General features: G+C 44.3%; 2 protein-coding genes across 2 annotated transcripts; one reads left to right on the top strand and one right to left on the bottom strand.

Moving 5' to 3' along the window:
- Positions 1-713: 713 nt before the first annotated feature.
- PPP4C (protein phosphatase 4 catalytic subunit) lies at positions 714-8,210 on the top strand. The gene is made up of 9 exons (XM_083378100.1): positions 714-812; positions 3,691-3,803; positions 3,910-3,957; positions 4,062-4,112; positions 4,230-4,331; positions 4,474-4,647; positions 5,018-5,144; positions 6,220-6,409; positions 6,573-8,210. Exons 2-9 carry the CDS (start codon positions 3,702-3,704, stop codon positions 6,700-6,702), a joined length of 924 nt encoding a protein of 307 aa, XP_083234226.1. The 5' UTR covers positions 714-812; positions 3,691-3,701; the 3' UTR covers positions 6,703-8,210.
- A 673-nt stretch (positions 8,211-8,883) lies between these two features.
- On the bottom strand, positions 8,884-20,475 carry TBX6 (T-box transcription factor 6; the record flags this gene model as incomplete). The annotated part of the gene is made up of 8 exons (XM_083379061.1): positions 8,884-9,133; positions 11,587-11,779; positions 12,457-12,524; positions 13,825-13,895; positions 14,946-15,089; positions 15,867-16,134; positions 19,018-19,246; positions 20,352-20,475. 8 exons carry the CDS (start codon positions 20,473-20,475, stop codon positions 8,884-8,886), a joined length of 1,347 nt encoding a protein of 448 aa, XP_083235187.1.
- Between the last annotated feature and the right edge of the window lie 2,576 nt (positions 20,476-23,051).

The raw sequence follows: 23,051 nt of genomic DNA on the forward strand, positions 1-23,051 counted from the left end.
TGCAGGCCGAAAATGCTTGGCCGCCTGTGATCACCAAACATTCTTGACCAAGTAAGCAATGCAATAGATTGGAATCAAAGAAACATTTCCATACCGTTGCCAAGAAACTACACGAACTTTATCAACCGGAAGTCAAACTCAACTGGAAGACATTCTTGACTTTACCCTGAGCGGCATAATATCTTGCCGGATGATACGAGGAAGTTGGGGGGGGGAAAGGAAGAGGAACGGGAAGTGCACAACAGAAAAAGCACCCGGACGTTTTTTTACAGTACACATACCATTAAAAAAAAGTGTACTTAAAAAACTCTTCGCGATTCCGTTTCCTCATTTCCGGCGCCGTGTCCCCCTTCTTTTAAAATCCTTCCTGGAAGGAAGACATCTTCTTCTCCACGTTACTTTACAACATTAAGCCGCCACCTATCAATAAAATACACGTCTATATGTGCACACACGCGCAAGTCAGGCGAGTCGCTTTAAACTCGCAGGGGGGTCTTCAAACTTGGCCCTTTTATGACTTGTGGACTTCAACTCCCAGAATTCCTCAGCCAGCGTACGCTGGCTGAGGAATTCTGGGAGTTGAAGTCCACAAGTCATAAAAGGGCCAAGTTTGAAGACCCCTTGCTTTAAAGAGCCGAAGTCGCTCCGCCTCCTCCCACTGGCGTCTAAGGGAAGGAAGCGGAAGTGACGTGCTGGTCTTAGTAGTGAGTGGAGAGCCGGAAAGAGGGAGGGTTAAAGGCTCGGGCCCGGGAGCCGGAGGGAGCCGCAGAGCAGCTGCTACTGTCTCCGCCGTAGCTGCCCGGACCCTCCAGGTACGCGCGCGCGCGCGGGGGGTGGGGTGGGGGTTATCGCGCGCATGCGCGAGGAGCCCTCTTCTCTGCCTCCCTTCGACCCTCGTGACGGGGCCGCCGGGGGAAAGTTGGTTGCCATAGAGACAGGAGTTCGGCAGGGCCGGCGAGGCGGTGTGTGTGTGGGGGGAGGGGCGCTGCCGGTGAAGCGATGCCTCGTTGGGGAAGCTGTGAGGCGGCGGGGCCGGCGCGCTCCAGCCAGGGTGTCATGTCGAAAAGGGGCAAGCTTCTTCTTCTTCTTCTTCTCCCCGAGGGCGAGGAGAGGGCAGAGGTTGCCGGCTCGGGTGAGGAGCCCGGCGGGCTCTGGCGGGGCTCAGGGGAGGGTCGGTCGGCCGGTCGGTCGGTCGGTTTCATTGCAGGGAGGCGGCCGGGAGGCTTCTCCGATGGGTGTCGCCTCGGGAAGTTAAGAGGAGGGGGTGGATATGGCGTGTCGGGGGAGGGGGAGGGGGCTTGCTACGGTAAAGGAGGGAGGGGGTCCTTCCTTATGCTGCTTCCTCTTCCCTCCCCTCCCCCGTATTGTGTTAAAAGTCGTGTGAAGCAACAGCCTGGGCCCACGGGGGTGGGTGGGTGGAAAGATTGGGTTGAGGTTCCTTCTGACGCCTTGGGCTTGATTGATCTGCCAGCTTAATAATAATAATAATAATAATAATAATAATAATAATAATAATAATAATAATAATAATAATAATAATAATAATAATAATAATAATTAATAATAATGATGATGATGATGATGTTGGAAGGGACCTTGGAGGTCATCTAGTCCAAGCCCCTGCTCAGGCAGGAAACCCTATACCAGGGGTCGGCAACCTCGGCTCTTTTATGACTCGTGGACTTCAACTCCCAGAATTCCTGAGCCAGCATAGCTGGCTCAGGAATTCTGGGAGTTGAAGTCCACGAGTCATAAAAGAGCCGAGGTTGCCGACCCCTGCCCTATACCATTTCAGGCAAATGGCTGTCCAGTCTCTTCTTAAAAACTTCCAGTGTTGGAGCATTCACCGCTTCTGGAGGCAGGTTGTTCCACCGGTTAATTGTTCTAACTGTCAGGAAGTTTCTCCTTAGTTCTAGGTTGCTTCTCTCCTTGACTAGTTTCCATCCGTTGCTTCTTGTCCTGCCTTCAGGTGCTTTGGAGAAGAGCTTGGCTCCCTCTTCTTTGTGGCGGCCCCTGAGCTTCACTGGTAGGGGTGGGGGTGGGTGGGGGTGAGGGGGAGTCTTGATATATCATCACACCCGCATTTACTTTCTCTTTTCTTCCCCTTCCCCCCCCCCCACACCCTCCCTTGATAAGGCACCTAAAAAGTTTGTGTGGCTTTCTCCACCGAGAAATTTATGAACTTGGTGCAGTGAGCTTTGCTTCCTCCTCTCCCGATTTCTGGTGCTTCTCTTCTAAGGAGGTTGAATTGCTCTTTTGCTTGGGCCATATCGGCTTAGGGACGGTGGCGGTGGGCGGTTGTGTGTGCCAACTCACCTTGACAGCACCGGGTTTTTGGAAGGCTGTGAACCGAAGGGAGCTGGATCAAGCAGTATTATTAGTGTTGCACAAAGGACAAAATGAACAAGTGCTGCAGTTTGCAGGAACCTGTTGAATATATTCTATGAGCTGGTTTTTTTTTTAACTTCAGTACAGTAATTGGTATCCCAGAAACTGCTTAGCTTGGCTCTACAAGGTGTGTTTCCATTTCTTTACCAAAAGTGTAGCTTTGCTGTAGTCCACTGGGAAGATTTGAAGAAATCGTCTTGCATTTTATCCCTTGTTTACGTGGGCTTCCTGAGTGGTTTGGTTGTAGTGTGAAAGTATCGTTGCCTTGGAAGAGTGAGGAAGATTCTCAGGGATGACTCACACCCTGGACTGTATCTTTTTACTCTCCTACCATCCGGTAGGAGATATAGGAATATAGCCAGCCGTACCAACAGGCTGAAAAATAGCTTTTATCCGTGGGCTGTTAGGCTTTTAAATGGGACATAATTGTATGCAGAATTGACTTGGGAGGCCGGTGTGTGGTGTAGTCGGTTCACATAGTGTGGTGGGATGGAGGGTTTGTTGTCACTGTGTGTTGGGGGGAGAGAGCACGGGGGGGGGAGGCTTAGCTAATCTCAATGTACACATGTTGTACTTTGACAATAAAGGTTTTTTATTATTATTATTTATTATTATTATCTTCCTGGCTATACTTCAACACAATTTCATTCTGCCTGTCTTGGTGTTTCTTTTTTGTTAGTTTCCAGTGAGGAGACTGTAGACGAAAAGATACCCATAACTGAGATTTTCCTGTAGTTTATTAGGAGTTGTTTGGGGATGGGGAATTTCTTTAGCTTCACCTTGCTTTCATCAATATTACAATCTTAAGAATATACATGTCGTCCTTGACTTAAGCTTTCATTTACTGACGGTTCGAAGTTACACCAGCACTGAAAAAAGTGACTTTTGACAATTTTTCACACAACTGTAGCAGCATCCCTCTGTGGTCACATGATCAAAATTCAGGCATTTGGCAATTCGCATGTATTTCTGACAGTTGCAGTATCCCAGTCAATGGGGACGCCAGATTCACTTAACAGCCATGTTATTAATTTTAACAACTGCAGTGTTTCGTTTAACAGCTGTGGCAAGAAAGATCGTAAAATGGGGCAAAACCTAACAATTGTCTCCCTTAGCAACAGAAATTCTGGGCTCAGTTGTGATCGTAAGTTGAGGACTACTTGTAGTGCTTAGTTGTGGTTTGCTCTGGTCTGGAATCCTTTTGAAGAAGAATCTGTGTGTGCTCATAGAAAGTCTGGGCGCAACATATTTATCCATGTGTTTGTCCACACATGTAACTGACAACATTTCCTATTTTTACAAGGGGGGGAGAGATGGCTGAAATCAGTGACCTTGACCGTCAGATTGAACAACTACGGCGCTGTGAACTCATCAAGGAGAGTGAGGTCAAAGCCCTCTGTGCAAAGGCCAGGCAAGTGTTTGTAGATTTCTGAGCAGTAGCTGCTTTTATACTGCAGCATGCAGCTGATGATGTGAAAGCAATTCCAGATAACACAACTCCCCTTTCCTTCCAACAGAGAGATCTTGGTGGAAGAAAGTAATGTCCAGCGAGTAGATTCCCCAGTAACAGTGAGTAAGGGTTTGGGGGGAACGCTTCATAATACCTTAGACTGGTGTGACATCGGCAGTCAGGCAAACTTATTTTTTTTTATCCTTGATGCTTTTCCCCCCAGGTTTGTGGGGATATCCATGGCCAGTTCTATGACCTTAAAGAGCTATTCAGGGTGAGTACTGAAACCCACTACTTCCACGCTGCCTTCTGCTGCTTTTTGCTTGTTTTCTGTAGACTCCCTAATTTTATGAAGTAACCGTTTCGTGTGTTCCGTGTCTTCATGCGTCAGGTGGGTGGCGATGTACCTGAGACCAACTATCTTTTCATGGGAGACTTTGTTGACCGAGGCTTCTACAGTGTTGAAACATTCTTGCTGCTGCTGGCACTCAAAGTAAGGAAAGTCCTGATAAGTTAGCATTATTTTTCCCCCCTTTTTTAATTTAAAAGTCAATACGTGTTGGCAATTATGCAAGTTTGGCTAATACCTCTTTAAATCTGTAGGCTAAGCTAAATGGATCCACTTCTTTTTACAGGTCCGTTACCCGGACAGAATCACCCTTATCCGTGGCAATCACGAAAGCAGGCAGATCACCCAGGTCTATGGGTTTTATGATGAGTGCTTGAGAAAATATGGCTCTGTCACTGTGTGGCGCTATTGCACTGAGATTTTTGACTACCTCAGCCTCTCTGCCATTATTGATGGCAAGGTGAGTATGCAAGTATAATTCTTGAATCATGATGAATTGTGAATCTGAAGGAGATCAGATTCTAATTTGAAAGACTTACTGTCTGAAAAATAGAGGGGGGGGGACAACATTTTACTTGCCAGGAGATGTAATTATGGGCTAATCACTGGTGGCATAGGGCTGATTCAAAATGAATGTTTTCTCTTAATTCAAATCCAGCACTCGATTGTTTTTAATCAATTGCATAACTGAATATCGGAGACTGTAAAGGGGTAGTGGGGCACATAGATATTATGTCTCTGGGGTAAGGTGATCAGAGAAAAAAAATGACAGTTTAAAGATGGAGGGAGATCCATGATGTATATTGTATAAGTGTGTCTTTTCTGTTCAGATTTTCTGTGTCCATGGTGGCTTATCCCCATCCATCCAGACGCTGGACCAGATCCGAACGATAGATCGCAAACAAGAGGTCCCTCATGATGGCCCCATGTGTGATCTTCTATGGTCTGACCCTGAAGGTACAGCTATGAGTCTTTCTTTTTTCTGTTTGTGCAAATATTAGGTTGATAGTAGACACTGTAATGGCTGAAGTTGTGTACAGGTTTGGTGGAATCTGATAGGAATTGCACATGCCAAAAGTAGTGTTGAGGAGTATTGTGTTAGTAATTCTGACTCAAAATTATAGTAGAACGAAAAGAGCTAGTTGGTGTTACTACATACCCTGATGAGGTTGAAGTAGTTGAAGAGAGACCGCAGCAGATTATATCCCAAGCACATTGCGGTAAAGTAAAAGGTTTCCCCTGCCTAGCCATGTCCAACTCTAGGGCACGTTGCTCATCTCCCTTCCTTGGCCAAGCGAGCCAATGTTGCTGAAGAGAGTTTCCATGGTCATGTGGCCAGCATGCCTATGTGCCTAGGTGTATAGAACACGGTTACCTTCCCACCAAAGTAGTACCTATGTGCTCACATTTGCATGCTTTCAAACTGCTAGGTTGTCAGGAACTGGGGCAGGAATGGGCAGTCACCCCATCACGGGGCGCTCAGGTCTCAAACCCCAGGCTGTCGGCTTTCCAGCTGACAATCTCAGCATCTATAACTGCTGTGCCATTGTGCCCCTACATTGCGGAAGACAGATATAATAAACATTGCGTGGATTTGCAGTCATCAGCAAATCAAATCAAATGGTAAAACTTTGAAGTCTTCCAGATAGTCAGACATTTTGTATCTCCCATTGCAGTATTATTGTTGAAGAAGATTTTGTAAACGGGAAAACAGACTTGTATGGTGGAATATGGGTGGTGGTATGAGGTGTTCTACAGAAGGGGGGGTCTTCAAACTTGGCCCTTTTTATGACTTGTGGACTTCAACCCCCAGAATTCCTCAGCCAGCATGCCTGGCTGAGGAATTCTGGGACTTGAAGTCCACAAGTCATAAAAAAGGGCCAAGTTTGAAGACCCTTGTTCCACAGTGTCTCCTTGTCAGCTGATCAGCTTTCTTCTATTAGCTTGCAAGACCAGATGTTTACTTTTCCTAGCGTTTGCCTGCCATTTGGGTTCCCGTGTTGTCGATATTCTCTTCCTTTGCTCTTCCTAGACACTACAGGCTGGGGGGTCAGTCCTCGAGGTGCTGGCTATTTATTTGGCAGCGATGTGGTAGCGCAGTTCAACGCAGCAAATGACATCGACATGATTTGCCGGGCACATCAGCTGGTCATGGAGGGTTACAAATGGCATTTCAACGAGACCGTTCTTACCGTGTGGTCAGCCCCCAACTATTGCTACCGGTGAGAAAATTGCCACAGGGTCTGCCTGTGAAGAGGAAGAACTGTGGGATGGGGAGAAGGAGAGGGAGATTGAAATTAGCTGGAGGTGTTGTCCAGGGATGTGTGGCGTGGATAAAACCTGAAAACACACACATTTGACCTCCCTTCTCTCTTCCAACCACAGCTGTGGGAACGTTGCAGCCATCTTGGAACTGGACGAACACCTTCAAAAGGAATTTATCATCTTTGAAGCAGCCCCTCAAGAAACCCGAGGCATCCCATCTAAGAAGCCTGTTGCGGACTACTTCCTGTGAATGCTGCTCCTCCCTCCTCCCCCCTTGTGCGGCTTCTGTTTCCTATTCTGGACGGAGCGGTCAGCTTCCCTTTCAGCCTTTGGCAGGGGTTCAGCTCTCTTCTTTCCTTCTCTCCCTTACCTTGGCCCTCGCCCAATAAATTCTCCGTTCTGGACCCCTTAGACTGAATTAGCCATCTTTTCCCAACATTGCTGATTCCTGGGCAATCCCTAGCATTGCCATAATTGGTATATTCCCCACCCCACCCCTAAAAAAAACCCACCACACACGTTTCTTAGGATTTCTACCTGTGGAAAAACCTGGAACTTTGTCAGCTCTTTCCATGAAAAGAAGTATCAGCCCAGGAACGAAGAAAAGTTGTAGCTCTTTAAAGTTCTCTAGTTTTGTAGAGAAGTCACTGACCGATTTCTTGAGCATCTGTTGACGGGGCTTTTCTAATGAAGCAGCATCGTCCCAGCTGGTGCCCTCCAAATGTATTGGCCCTGAAACTCCCTATCGTCCTAGCCAACCTGGCCATTCTGAATTTTAGATGACGGGAATGGTAGCGTAATCCAATCTGGAGGACACTTAATTTAGAGAAGGCTGTTTTAGAAGAACTGGAAGTTACGGCTTAGAGAATCTATACATTACAAAGAACTGGATTCAGAAATAAGGAGAAGCCAGCTTGATCAAAGAATATCTGATCTTGTTAGGGGAGCTAATTATCTGGATTAATTCCTCCCGCCGGGTCACTTAAGATGCTTTTTGCTTTTGCTTTTTGTCAGCTGACCTTGGGACTCCGTGGTTTTTGGCGCCACTCTGAAAAGACTGAAGCAAAGAACAGGAAGTGCTTCAAACTCTGCTGTTTTGGGTTGCTGGAAGACCTACAAATGCTGAGGGGTTCGGGGCACTTCATTCTGTAATTTGCTTCAGTTATGCGGAATAGTTTTTGAGCTAATACAGGAAGTCCTTCCTTTGTGCTCCACCGCTCCCGATTCCCACTCTGCTCCTTAAAAACTATATGGCCAGTGGAAGACGAGACTGTCCCCAGCATACTATACAAAAAAAAAAATCCTGATCTTGCAAAAAGATTTATTTTATTTTTTGTGGTCACTGGAGGATCCAAAGGCTCTCTGGAATCCATTCAGCTTTGGCGATGGGTTTATTAAATCTTTTATTGGCGGATCTGGTTCTCTTACTTCTTCTCCTTCTCCCTGACTGTGGAGATTGGGACCACCTCATGCTAACGAATTTGACCAATGGGGCATGTTTTCTCTCTCCTCCCTCTGCTCTTGTGCCCCTGTGGGGATGAGGTAGCCACACCTGTCACCCCAAGGCTGACGTCTTTCCCTTCCCTCCTTAACCTTTATTCCTGTGAAGGAATGTGCAGTCCAGGTATCTACTTAGAGTTAGAAGGGGGAACTTCCTGCCATCTCCCATGATCTGTCTCCTGCTCTAATTTTATTTTGTTTTCGTTTTGTTTTTCCTATTTACAACTTTTAGATAAAAAATAATAAAATTAAGAAAAATTGAGTCTCTTGTACCTTGTGTATTTGCACTGCCACATCATTTATGAATGAGTGCTACGGAAATGTCTGCAAATATGTCCTGTCTTATGACAGTTAATTTCCTAATTAATTTGGTAGTGGCTGAGAAAGGAGGATAATTTTAATATATTCACTTTAGCTGCAGGTGAACATTAAGAGAATTTGCATCCTCTCATCAAGCCAGATGGGATCTGCCAGCTATGGGATTTGGTTTTTAACACCTGATAAAAATATATATATATTTTTAAAAAAGCAAGTTGCCAGTTCCTATGGTGCTGCCCTACCACATGTACCACTGCAATATCAATGCTAAGATGACACATTGTGCAGACATATGTAAGTGTGTACTTGCCTGTTACTCTTTGTAAGATGTTTTAGAAGGAATAGCTAAAGCATAGCCACCACTTAAGTCAGGAAACTGAAGAGAAATTTTCTACTTGGGAAGTAATTGAAAAAGAGAAGTTTGAATGTGAGTGTCTCAACTTACTTATATTCACTGTGGGGAAAAATGTACAGTCTGTTGCAGCCTTTGTGGGATTTAATTACAAACTCTGCGGATATAAACAAGCTCTACTTGCTTAAATGGACGAGGAAAACGCCACGAAATTTTGCAAGCAGAAGCAAATAAAATGCAGGTATCCAGCTTGCGCAGGGGTTAAAGCATGGATGGCTGTGAGCCAGGATAGCCAGAGGGAGGTCCATAGACACGAGGTGGAGGCGGGTAGGGTGCAAAACTGAACTTGAAAGGAGAGAACGAGGACGCTTCCGGTGGTTCTGCACTTCCAAGGAAAGGAATCACATCCAGGCTGGCCCAGCTTGCTGGGAGCATTGGTCTGAAATCGGCTTGCTCAGGAGGAGACTTGGTAGGGGGAGAAGATGGAAGAGCTGCTATTTCTTGGCTCGGGCTGTGGAAAAGCATAGCATAAAGTCAGCACCTAAAAAGACAGAACTTGTAGATCATTGGCTGAACCTGCCTAGCCTCCCATTTCGTGGTTCACACAATTGTGCTTTCCCTTATGTATCTCAGAGGATTTTCATTCTGATTTCCCTGCCTTAGGTATTTCTAACCTTCCTTAGTCCTTTCTCATTCCACTGAAAACATTCCTTTTTCTTCTTGCAATATCCTACTTTGACGTAAATCGGGTGTCCTGGCAACTTTAAAGCTTGTGGACTTCAACTCCCAGAATTCGCCAGCCAGACTTCTGGGAGTTGAAGTCCACAAGTCTTAAAAGTTGCCGAGGTTGGACACTCCTGGTGTAAATTGATAACGTCATGAATTTTGACTTTCTTATGACATTGAGTCGAAAGGATAATTGCAAATCAGCCAGATATGATTCTTTTTAAATACTTTCGCATTGGCCTGAAAGCAAGGATGGAATGCAGGATGATATTAAGCAATAGGTTATTGCCTCTAGCAACACAGCTGACATTAAAAGATAAGCTGGAGGAAAATCTTGCACATGATTGGAACAGCTGCTAATAAAGATGCTGGCTTGACTCATTTTGATCATATAATCAGTGAAGCAAACTTAATCTACTGAAACATCTGTAGAAGCCCTCCAACTCTCTTGTCAAACCTAAAATATTGATTTACGTATAAAACAAAGCCTTTGCCAGAAAAAGCCAAGAGCAATTTTCAGGGCAGGATTTAGACAATGATCACTCTTGCATAATAAAAATTAATGTAGTTATAAGTAACTCTATTATGTATAGCTGCGTCTGAAACATTTGATAGGCATCAGTTATATATCCTTTCTCGGGGCTATATCACTAGATTCCTCTAAGAGTCTTAAGTCCTAAGTGTGACAAATATTGGAGCATGTGTGCACAAACAAAGTGGTTTTGTACAGAATTTATTTGGAGGAGAAAGGACTTTGTTATAGATAAATTTTCACACTCAATTTAAGTTTCCATGCTGGAGAACCATGCAGTCTTGAGTTGGGGGAAAAAATAAATGCCTGGTTCTCAAAAGTGGATACATGGAACATGTAAAAATTACTAAAACAATATATTTCTCTAACATATAATGAGGGTATTTTCGGGATATAAGGACATTTTTAAAAGCCAGTTTGTCTAGTGCAGGGGTAGGCAACTTTGGCTCTTTTATGACTCGTGGACTTCAACTCCCAGAATTTCTGATCCAGGTGGCTCAGGAATTCTGGGAGTTGAAGTCCACGAGTCATAAAAGAGCCAAGGTTGCCTACCCCTGGTCTAGTGATAAGGCACCAGGGCTAGAAACCAGGAAACTGTCAGTTATAATCGTGCTTAGTCATGAAAGCCAGCTGGGTGACTGGGTCAGTCACTCTCAGCCCACAATGTCATGGTTCAGACCAGGCAACCATTGGATTAACACTTGGTTGATCTGAAAAAAAGCAGACTGTGCTTCTGGGAAAACGCTAGGAAGAATAATAATAATAATAAATCCAGGTCAGTCCTGCCAACCTGGAGGAAAAGTAACATGGTCCTTTATTAGATAGCAACTAAAAATCAATCTGAATATCTGAAGTTAGCTAAATGGTCCAGTGGTGAAGGCAACAGACCAAAATCTGGAGGACTGCGTGTTCTAATTCTGTTTCAGGCATGAAAGCCAGCTCAGTGATTTGGGCCACTCCGTCTCAGCCCAACTAACCTCACAGGATTGTTGTAGTGGGGAAAGTAGGAAGAAGAAGGAGCATTACGATATGATTGCTGCCTTGAGTTGTTTGTAAAAATAATAAAGGCTGGATATAAATAAAATCTACAGAGGTTGCCACCCGTTTCCTAAAGACAGAAGAGTGTCAGTCGTTAAATTTGGATTGCTGCCTGATACGGGATATAAGCAATTAGCTTGCTTTGATATGAAACTACTGTGTGATATCAATGATCAATTCAGAGCACAGGATCATCGGTAATGTGACCTGTGCATCTCATTCCCAGGCTGTGCAAATGATGACTCAGGATCTGGAGGCTGTGCAGGCCTATATGGGTGAAGGGCACCTTCAGGATCAATCCTGACAAGACTGAGTGGCTGTGGCTGTTTGGGATCCTAAGTTTGGGATGTTTCCACTTCTGGTTCTGGATGGAGTTGCACTTTCTTTTTTGAGATTAGTAAGCAACTTGGGGTTCCTCCTGGGGTCACAGCTGCTCAAATGGCAGCTATAAGAGCCCTTTTATGTGCACCAGCTATATGCTCTTCCCTCAACTGAGGGGCCCTTTAAATCAGGGGTGTCCAACCTTGGCAACTTTCAGACCTGTGGACTTCAATCCCAGAATTCCCTTGACAGCCATACTTCAATTAGGTATTCTTTTAAATATTGCAAGACTTTTTTTTGGAGTTGGGCAGCTTTAACACCAAATAATGAAATAAATATTCTGTTACCTGCCGTAAGGTGAGGATGGCCCCCTTAAACCATGAAAAGCAGCTGGATGTTGTACATAAGCCTCGGCCCCATTGAGATTAATTCCTGCAGGGGGGTAGAAGGAACAGGAAGGCTGTGGAAGTGCAGGGGGGGGCTGTTGTTCCAGAGGCCCCTCTTCCGTCAGGGTGGAGTCGCAAGGACCCTTTTTGCTCTCTATGGGAAGGGATGTGCAGAGAATTAGAAAAGCAAGCAAGAAGGGATTATTGAATGTGTGTCTAGGGTGATGGATACCTAGGAAAGAGATGGAGATGTAGGCATTTGGTCAACTATCTAGAACAGGGATGGGGAACTATGGTCCTTTTATGACTTATGGACTTCCAGAATTCCTGAGCCATGCTGGCACAGGAAACCTTGGAGTTGAAGTCCACATAGTTCCCCATCTCTGATCTAGAATCATAGTTATGTGTGATCCAGGCATATCCACTAGTAAAGGGGATCAGAGAGATGAAAACATCAGACATCACAAAACAAGCTCTACCCATTTTCTACATGTATTGCAACATTGCATACATGCCCAAAGGGATAAAAGCTCGTCAGTTTGACATAGTGAGATCCTACGAATGCTATTAGGGTTATCTCATTTGTTGACAAATGTTGATTAACCACAGAATTTCAGCAGGCCAGCCTTAGCTAGTCCTGAATGAAGAATCACATAAGAATTACATGTAATGCACCTAAAAACAGGTGGGGCTGTTATTGCATCAGCATAACTGCCGTTTTGACTTTTTTGGACCACAGTCTGCAAACATGCCTCCACAGAAGAGGAGAGGCTGAAGCTTAGAAGTAGCATTTAGGAAGTTGACAGAATAAGGTAGCTCTATTGTCCTCACCGCTTTCTCCCTGATTTGCTTCGCATTCATTGATCTTCATCTTCCTTTTGATTCGGGCCTCACGCTCCCTGTATTTTGTAACGGACCATAATGAGATCTGATAAAACAGCAGTCAGAGCTCAAACATCTTTCAGGATCATGCAGTTGCCGATTGTTGGTCTAGCAGAGTTCACCCCATCTGCTTTCTAGAGTCTTAGCATTTTGTTTGTTTATTTTTTATGCTAATTTTTTAATTTATATTTTTTTATTCAAATAGAAATAATACAAACATTATATATATATATATATATATATATATATATATATATATATATATATATATATATATATATATATATATATATATATATATATATATATATATTGCACCCACTCCCTGGAGACCATTTTTGTTACCTATATTTCTTCTCATATAACAACTAATAATATACAACGTATTTCAATTGTGCCCTTATCCCCTCCAAAACAGCATATATTCCTGAATAGATTTATTCCCTTTGCCTTCCACCAACACTGTTTTTATAAAAATCCTCCCATATTTCATTATAATTATTTACTTTAACCATCCCTTTTTAAAGTTTAATTTCTGTTGTTAATTTATCATTTATTGCCATATTCCATATTTCATTATACCACTCATTTCTTTGGATAACCCAATTCCGTCTCCAATATTTATCACTCATCTAGCTGCTATAGGGACGCGGTGGCTCAGTGGGTTAGGATGCTGAGCTTGTCGATCAGAAGGTTGGCAGTTTGGCAGGTCGAATCCTGAGTGCCGTGTAACAGAGTGAGCGCCTGTTACTTGTCCCAGCTTCTGCCAACCTAGCAGTTCGAAAGCACGTAAAAATGCAAGTAGAAAAATAGGGACCACTACGGTGGGAAGGTAACAGTGTTCCGTGCGCCTTTGGCGTCTAGTCATGCCGGCCACATGACCACGGAGACGTCCTCGGACAAGCACTGGCTTTTCGGCTTTGAAACAGAGATGAGCACCGATCCCTAGAGTTGGAAACGACTAGTACGCATGTGCAGGGGAACCTTTACCTTTACCTTTACATCTAGCTGCCATTATCAAATTTACAATCAATTCCTTTTTTTCCTCCGTGACATATCTAAATTTACATTCAAAAGTTGTCTAATTTCCCTAAACACCATGTCCCATATCTTTTGTGTGCTATCACAATCCCATTTTGTTTGTGACCATTCGGCTTGTTGGAATGAACTCTCTCATGCCAGATAATCTGGAGGCCACAAACTATGCAGCCATCCATAGAGGGATTACAATGTCCTTCAGCCTCAGCCAATCTAGAAGGACACCTTTTGCAGTAGGAAACATCGGGAGACCCATAGTTTTGATTACTTCCTGCTCACCTTTTGCTGTTCATGCCATTTTCTCGGAAGCCCTTTGCAAAAGGATTGCTTTCTATCTTCATCTGAGTGATCTGAATGGACGGCGAGGAGTAAAAGAAATAACAAATGTATACGTTAGAATTAAAAGGATAGAAGTCATTATACATATTGATAGTAATACATACATTCTGCCTTGGTGTTTTTTTTCCACCCAGTTTAGGGTTATTTCTGAAATAAGCATAAACGTATGTTAATGTTACTCTCAATCTGTTTGGGGGGGTGTAGGATTTTAAATTTTGTTTCTGTGTGCAAAATTCATATGTGTATGTGTACTTGGAGGCCAGGAATAGCACAATGCAAGAGAAGATGGCAAAAATGTGATTTGGGAGATATCCTAGCTAAGCTGAAAATGAGAGGGACAAGGGACAATAATGTATGTTTAGAATAGCCCCTGTACAAATTATAAAGTTGACAATGGGTTTTGCCCACGGTAGATTTAAGTACCAATTAGTGGTCTGGCGGAGATTTCTTAGAAAGAGATCTAGAGCCACTTCGATGTAATGCTTAAGGAGCTGGCCTAGAAACCAGGAAACTGTGAGTTCTAGTGCAGCATTAGGCATGTAAGCTGGCTGGGTGACTTTGGGCCAATTGCCAGGAGACAGTGAGAATAAGTCTACAGCAGGGGTCTTCAAACTTGGCCCTTTAATGACTTGTGGACTTCGTCCCAGAATTCCTCAGCCAGGCATGCTGTCTGAAGAATTCTGGGAGTTGAAGTCCACAAGTCATAAAAGGGCCAAGTGTGAAGACCCCTGGTCTACAGTGTTGTGTACTGGGCTCTTGAGGGAACACCACATGGGTTGCTGGAGCAGCTAACGGCTCAGCAACCCAGACTACAAGTCTCCTGTGCTGCAATTGGCTACCTCCAGGCAGCAATGGTTGATTCAAACCTATTGTCTGCCACCTAGGGGCTAGACTATATATTGTGGCTAGTTGCAGTCATTCCCCCAGTACAGTTACTGCACGAAATAAACGATGAGTTACCCTGTACTCAGTTCCACGTCTTCATTCCTGCACCAAAGAACCCGCTATTTAACATACAGTATAAAAAAACACTTTTTAAAACTCTGCTCTTGGTCTCTCACCTGTGGGTTCTGGTAAGCTGTGACAGTCAGAAACTGCGTCTCAGGAAAGGTGAAGGAAGCACAGCCACCACCTGCTCCGCGGCGCCCTCCAGCTCCCACCACATGTATTCGGGGCTGGTAACGATGCATAGAATGAACAATCAACTAAGAAGAGAAGAATCGACAATGAGCTTTATTTTACCTGGCCATCTTATGTTCCTCCATTTCCCCACTCCATTTTAGTTCTCTGCAAAGCTGAGCTGCCTATGCCTGCTGTCATTCTGGGCAAAGCACAAAAGATGATTCTAATTGCATGATTCATTAACCTGAAATATGACTTCATTTTGTAATTAAAAGGAAGAGTAAGAATTTAGGCATGGCAATCTGCCAAAAAAACAAAACAAAATCTCCAAGTCATTTTTCTAGAGGGATCTCAGTGAGCTAAGTTGTTTCATGCCTTACATCCATGAACAATTTTTTTTAATAATAATCCAACACATACCAACAAAACCTAAGTTTAAATACTGCATGGTTGCTATAGAATTTGTTTACTTTGAATTTCAAAATGTAGTGCTCCTCTGGGAAAGATTTTGCTTCGTTTTTGTCACTGGATTTACAAAATCCTGGAGCTTAACCAGTGCTTTTTTTGTAAAAGAAAAAGGTGCCGGAACTCACACATGTCATACAACCTGCCTTGCCTACCCTACAAGGTTCCATCCAAAAAAGGTGCCGGAACTCCGTTCTGAGTGTTCTATGACAAAAAAAGCCCTGAGCTTAACTATAACTCCTCATAGTTAGTAGCCTAAAAGATCCTCCCACATGTGTCCCCACTTCTAAATCATTTTATTTGGGCTATAAGTGTACTCTATCAATTATCATCTCCTGGGTGTATATCCCCTCTTCCCCATTTATCTTTCCTCCAATCTCAGGCCCCAGTCATACATGTCCATGAGGATCCAGGGTATTGTTGGTGAGCTTCAGCCGATGGAAGGATACAGGTTGACGCATCCAGTGGGCACCTGATGCAGGTGAGTCAGGATGGATGTAAACCCGGTCTGGAGGTGGTAATTCTGCCTTGCCACTGGCTTCCCACTTTTTGCCATGCCACTTGTAGCGGGAGCCTCCTACAGGGACGACGTCTACCAGCAGTAGGTATTTAGCTTCAGAATCCAAGCCTGTGACTGCAACTTTTAGCTGTGGAAACATCCGCCTGAAAAGTGATTAAAACATGGATTAGAAAAATTCAAAGCGTGGAGGAACAGGGCTGTGTCACCGAAGAAGAAATTAGGATTCGTCTCAACTCAAGGTTGGTGGGTAGGCAATTCTAATTACACGCCCCACTCCCCCCTGCTGTAGCTGAGTTCTAGAAAGCTAATAGCACAGGATGAGTGGACGGGGTCCAAATCATATTATTTGGCTCCGTTTATTAAGAAAAGACAGACAGCCCTTGAAAGGTCAACTCTGACCTTGACTTACAACCAAACTGGGATCATAATTTCGGTTGCTAAGCAAAGCAGTTGTTAAGTGAGCTGCGCCCAATTTTATGACTTTTTTTTGCCAAGTTGTTAAGCAGTTGTTAAGTGAATCACACTGTCGTTAAGCAAATCCGTTTCCCCCCACTGATGTTGTTTGTGGGAAGCCAGCTGTGAAGCCTGCAGATGGCATTGACACTGGGATGCTGCAATGGTTGGAAATATACAATGGTTGCCAGGTGCCCGGATTTTGATCACGGGACTGTGGGGATGCTGCGAAAGAAAGTGCGAGGACCGGTTGAACGAAACATTATTTTCAGTGCCATTATAACTTTAAAGGATTTCTGAATGAATGCTTTTAAGGTGAGGACTAACTTTAGTGGAAGAATGTTAGGATCCTGTGCATGACAAATGGCTTTTGATTATTCCTTGGAAAGCTGAAAACATACAAAACACTCTCATTTAATTCCTAGAGCAGTGAATATTCTTTCCCAGTTTTCTGGGATGCAGTCTTTCTAGTTCATTTCTCCCTTCACCCATCTATATAGGTTTCATACAATTACTATAAATTCCCAACATTGTTTCTCACCAGATCAGCTCATCTCTGGTCTGCAGTGACTTAAAATGGTCCAACAGCTGGAGACCCAATGTTAGGAAACATTTTTTATACTAGGAATTAAAGACAAAAAGGGATGCTCATGGTATTCATTTCAGTTAACCCTTTATTCTCCGGTACCCAAAAGGTACACCTGCTTCTCAGAATATTGCTTTTATTGTAATAACTCAGCAAAATTTAGAATAGAATAGAATAGAATAGAATAGAATAGAATAGAATAGAATAGAATAGAATAGAATAGAATAGAATAGAATAGAATAGAATAGAATAGAATAGAATAGAATAGGAAGGGACCTTGGAGGTCTTCTAGTCCAGCCCCCTGCTTGAGCAGGAGAACCTATACCATTTCAGACAAGTGACTGTCTAGTCTCTTCTTAAAAATCTCCAGTGATGGAGTGCCCATAGTTTCTTCAGGCAAGCTGCTCCACTGGTTAATTGTCCTCATTGTTAGGAAGTTTCTCCTTAATTCCATGGTTCCTTCTTTCTTTGGTCACTTAATTAAATAGTAACAGAGAAAAGATTTATTTCTCTTAATGTCTTGAGAGCCTTGCTAAATCAAATTAACAGTCTAATCAAGTACATTATTTTCCATCAGCATCCTAAACAGAACTTACAATATGAGCATGATGGAGGTATACTGCCTTTGAACATGAGGCTTCATTTAAAATATTAGAAGTGGAGAATTAGAAGGGACCATTCAGGCATCTAAGTCCAGCTTAGACTTAGTAACAGAGAAAGTAGGTTTAGATTGCTTATTTATTTATTTTTATTTTAATTCCATTTATATCCCGCCCTTCTCCGAAGACTCAGGGCGGCTTTACAAACTTAGCAGTAGCCTTCATTCTATGTATATGCCTGCTTATTAGGGCTTTCACACCCCTCCCAAGCGGCATTATTACAAAGTCAGCTTAATTGCCCCCAACAATCTGGGTCCTCATTTTACCTACCTCGGAAGGATGGAAGGCTGAGTCAACCTTGAGCCTGGTGGGATGCGAACCTGCACTAATTGCAGGCAGCTGGTGTTACTTAAGGAGGCATTAGCCCACTGCTCCACCAAGGCTTATCCTTGGTGAACTTGTCAAATCCCATTTGCAAGCTATTTAAACTATAATTCATCGATATGTGTTATGGCCATAGATCCCTAAACTAGTGAATTCTATAAACAATTTTCATATTTTGCATTATAGTCTTCCTCCCTGCCAGCTCCAGTGAGACACACATACACAAAAAAAGCCCAGTGAACATATGCAAAGCTAGTATGTTAAAAATAATTTTGGTTGCAGTCATAACCCTCTGTATAGTCTGGTTTGGAAGCATCACTGCTTCAGACAGGAAGACGGTGCAGAGAGTGGTGAGGATGGCCGAAAAGATCATTGGCACTTCCCTCCCCTCCATCCAGGACATAGCACAGAAGCGTTGCTTGAGCAGGGTCCGTAAGATTATCTGGGACACGACTCATCCTCTTCAAGACCTGTTTTCCTTGTTACCTTCTGGGAGGAGGAGGCTTCGTGGTATCCGTAGCAGAACGTCCAGATTCAGCCATAGTTTCATTCCATACAGCATTAACCTTGTGAACTCTCAAGCTTCCTCCTTCCATTATATATTCAAGATGGACAGTATTTAATATTTAATATTTATTTGTTTTGTATATGTAGGGGTGTGGTCTATACCTATGTGTATATAGTATGGTTAGGTGTGTGTCATGTATGTGTTCCACTTGGAGAGTGGGCAACTAAATTTCATTTTTGATGTGTGCCGTTGTGCCCACAGTAAAAAAAAAAGACAATAAAAGTTATCTTATCTATATTTATATACAAACAAGAGCCACTGAACTTTATAGGGCTTACTTCAGAGTAGGGAAGGATAAGATTACGGCATCCGTCTATTGGGGAGATGTTTTAACTTTAGGACAGAAGAACAGTCATCCGGAGCTCTGATTTACATGATCCAAGATTGATCCCTGCCTCTGCAAGGAGAGAGAGATGATGATGGACCAGCAGCTCACCTGCCTGCTTTGGTGATGATCATCTCGGTGCCAATGCCGCTGAACCGCTTCCAGAGTTCGCTGTTCTCCAGGCTCATCCGTACTCCAGGGGGTAGCTGTGAAGTTGTGGGGGGGCCTGATGGGAGCGCCTGAGACGATCCATAAGGGAGGCCAGGGGTTGGGGGCAGGAGGCGCCCGGGAGGGTCCAAGCCTGGGAAGAAGCCTTCCAGTTTGGGAGCCGCTTCCAGCTCTGCTGACAAAAACGCAGAGAAAAGAGTGCTGAGGGGAGGGTTAAGAGAACCGAGGGGCATCGGCTGCCGAGCCATGTGGAGTTAAGGGTAAGGAGGGGGCTGCAGGCATTACTGAGGGGGCATCCTCAAAAGGAATTTGTCACTCTCCTGCTGGTTTCCGCCCGTTTTCTTCTCTCCCCCCCCTCTCCACCTTTCCCTGACCAGTTGGTCTTGGGTGCTAAATATCCAGCTGATGGGGGTGGTGGGCAAAAGCCAACAATTTATGGGAATTCTCCATTTCTCAGCTCCCTTTCTGCTCTCCCCAGCCCTGACCTCCCACTGGCCTGTCTAAATCACAAGCTGCTTCCCCTTCATCTGAGGACCATTCTCATCCTCGGGGTGCCTAGTGGACTCCCCTCCCCTCCCTTTCTTTTCTTTTTTTTTAAAATGTAGGTCCCACTTTTTCCACAGATATAATAGCCTCGCCTTCTAATCCTCATTGTCTGATTCCAGCTCACCCATTCTGGATTGATGTTATTTATTTATAGAATTTATTTGCTACCCATGATATACCCTGGGCGACTCTGGGCGACTTCACAACAGAAACATTTTGGGTCCATTCTTCCACTCTAATATAGTTAGTTACATCCTGGAATCAGCTTGCTTGACCCTCTTATTGTAAACATCCTGGCTACCACCTTCTCTCCCGGTGTCCCCAAAACATTGCTGGTTTTATTTTACATTCTTATACAAGAAGAAAGTATCTCCGTGCCAGATTCCTACTTCTTTAACCTCCTCTGAGTCTTCAGAGATGCTTAATTCCCATCTTCTTCCTTAAATGTCTCTCACAGTCCCACCATATCCATCTCAAGAGACACTCCAGGAAGGCACAGATGCTTTTTCTTCTATCCCGTTCCCTTTCACACAACAGCCCTGTCAGGTAGACAGACTGAATCATGGTGCCTGGCTCTGGATCAGGCCACCATGGAGCGTAATGGCTAAATGAATATGTTCTTGAGCCCACAATCCTCACCAGCATTTTTCGCTCCCTCCCATTCACGGCTTTACCCTGACCCAGTTCTTCCTTCCCCCGCCACTTTGCCACATCATCTCCCAATTTCTCACCTGAGTATCTGAAGGCTTCATATTGGGGTGCCTGACTCTGGGGATAGGCAGCTCCAGGAGGGGGTGGCGGTCGCAGAGCATAGGAGCCCCCGTATTGGGGGAACACCTCTGATGGGTGATACATGGGGGGTGGACAGAAGGCTGGAGGGCAGGACCGGCTTCCCTGGGGAGGGAGTGGGGGTCCTGTGGATGGGAACAGGTGAGGCTGGAAGCCAGAGCTCCTGCCTTGAGGGTGGGGGTAGAGGAGAAGGCTTGGAGGCTGGAAAGTTGGTTTGGGGAGCAAAGTTGGATGTGATTTGGGGAGAGAAGGAAAGGAAGGAAGGAAGGAAGGAGGGCGGGCTCAGAGGCAGAAAGGTAGGAGCTGTTTCAGCAGCTGGGAGCCAAACCTCCTTGGCTTGGTCTCTTGAAGCAAGTCTGGGATGTGTCCCCCTCCAAATCCTCTCTTTCCCTGAAGCGCCCCTGGTTGGGGGCTTGTATTTATGATTCCGCCAAGGCTCTTTGAAGTGAGACCCCAAATGGCACATTCACACCTCAAGAGGGGAGGGGTTTGGGGCTGGTAGCAGGGGAGCTGCAGGGAAGAAGCAGCAGAGCAGTGGCTCAGCCTTGGGATGTCCCATCTTTACACACCTTCCAGCTATTTCTGTCAGGATCCCTCTACTTCCCAAGGTCGGTTTTCTCCTTCTGCCTCCCCTGTTACGTCGGCCCTCTGCCCTCTTTTGGGAAGTTGCTTCTAGGCCCAGCTGCCCTCCCCAGTCTCCGTCTGCTCCTCCTTCAGAACTAGGGATGCCCAGCCAGACCATCTCCCACTTAAGTCTGGCTTCCCAACTCCATCTCAGACTTCATTAAGAGTGGTGGCTGAATCTCTTTCTGCGCCCACCCCTTGAATCCTCCTAATTGCCTAATTAACACCCTGACTCCAAAGTTTCCTGATTGATCCTGACCTATGGGATCCTTGGTTTACAAGTGAGTGAAGGGGGGCGGGGAGAGTTTGCCAGAGTCATTTATCATCCAGATGTTTTCACAGCTGGGCAGGACAGCTGCAAAAGACTGCCAGATCCTGGGAGAGGCAAGTGAGATCTTCTCAGCTATAGGGTACGGTGACAGAACCATACTTCAGATTCTTGAAGGGTCATTTGATGACAGTTTTTTGAAATGCAGTTCTAATGGGTCACGAGAATTGCTGTCCAGGGAGTTATGTTAGACTACAAAACGTTAGTTTCTGCCAAAGATCTTCTGTTGCAAATAAACCTCCAGAATCCACACCCAGATTGAAATAGGCTGGCTTAAATTTCTATGTTGCAGGAAAACAGCAGAAGCTTCTAGTATCTTAAGACTAAGATGCTTATTATAATATGTGTGTGCTTTTCCTGGTACATATAAAGAAGGAAGGGAGATAATTAAATGGGAGATCAGAAACATATGAAATATAAGAGGTGGACAGTAATAAGAAGCTGAAAGTTATGGCAGCACCCAGGTGGCCTTGACTGATCTCAAAAATGAAGCAGGATTGAAGCTGGACTGTGAAGTTGAAAAAAAAAATAAAGGCACTTATCATCGCCACAAAAATTCAGTGATATTTATTTATTTATTTATGAATGAATGAATGAATGAAATTAATTGGCTGCCCATCAAATCACTTATCACTTGCCACAAAAATTCAGTGATATTTATTTATTTATTTGTGAATGAATGAATGAATGAATGAATGAATGAATGAATGAATGAAATTCATTGGCTACCCATCTCGTTTACAAAGACTTTTGGCAGCTCTGTTTCCAGACGTTTGACTGAAAAGACACATTACCTTTAATGGTTGTGCACAAAAATGGGGTTTAGGTTTGTGAGACAGAAAGTTTTGCATTAGTGACATGATCAACACACATCCTCTGATCAAAACCTTAGTTCGTTGGAACCACAAAAATGTTGCCACATCCTCCTGTTTTAAAAAATGGTGGCTGAACACTGCAGAGTCAGTGAGAACAGTGGATGGTTGCCATGAGATCAGAGACAGAGCAATTTGGAGAAGGAGCGGGGGAGGGGCTCCACTGTTTTTTTGTGGGGGAGACATACTTAATTCTCATATTAGATCTGTGCCCATTTATTGCTGCATTGTCACTATTATGCATTGACTTATTGCCCAATCTTTCTGGAAGGCAGTGGGGAATTTCTGATGGAAGATTGTTTTGGAAAAGGGGCTAGTAAGGTAAACCTAGACAGCATATTAAAAAGCAGAGATGCCATCTTGCTGACAAAAGTCAAAGCTATGGTTTTCCCAGTAGTAATGTATGACTGTGAGAACTGGACCATAAGGAAGGCAGAGCACCCAAGAATTGATGCTCTTGAATTGTGGTCCTGAAGAAGATTCTCGAGAGTTCCTTGGACTACAAGGAGATCAGACCAGTCAATCCTAAGGAAATTTCCCCCTCATTGTTCTTTGGAAGGGCAGATGCTGGAGCTGAAGGCTTCTGCCACCTAACGAAAAAAGAGAAGACTCACTGGAAGAGACCCTGATGTTGGGAAGGTTTGAAGGCAAAAGGAGATAAGGGATGGAGGAGGATGAGATGGTTGGATAGTCTTGTTGACGCAATTCACATAAAATTGGGCAAAGAAGATATCTGCTTCTTTGAGTGAGGGTAATTTCCCCACCGTCTTGAAGGAGGCGGTGGTGAGACCTCTCCTCAAGAAGCCTGCCTTGGACCC

The sequence above is a fragment of the Vipera ursinii genome (assembly GCF_947247035.1).
Source record: "Vipera ursinii genome assembly, chromosome: Z".
NCBI classification, from domain to species: Eukaryota; Metazoa; Chordata; class Lepidosauria; order Squamata; family Viperidae; genus Vipera; species Vipera ursinii.

Bases quoted from the DNA above. Each gene is read 5' to 3' on its own strand.
- PPP4C (XM_083378100.1), top strand. From the start codon at position 3,702: ATGGCTGAAATCAGTGACCTTGACCGTCAGATTGAACAACTACGGCGC. The intron at 3,804-3,909 runs GTGTTTGTAGAT...TCCAACAGAGAG, and splicing joins TCTGTGCAAAGGCCAGGCAA to ATCTTGGTGGAAGAAAGTAA. The intron at 4,648-5,017 runs GTGAGTATGCAA...TTTTCTGTTCAG, and splicing joins CTGCCATTATTGATGGCAAG to ATTTTCTGTGTCCATGGTGG.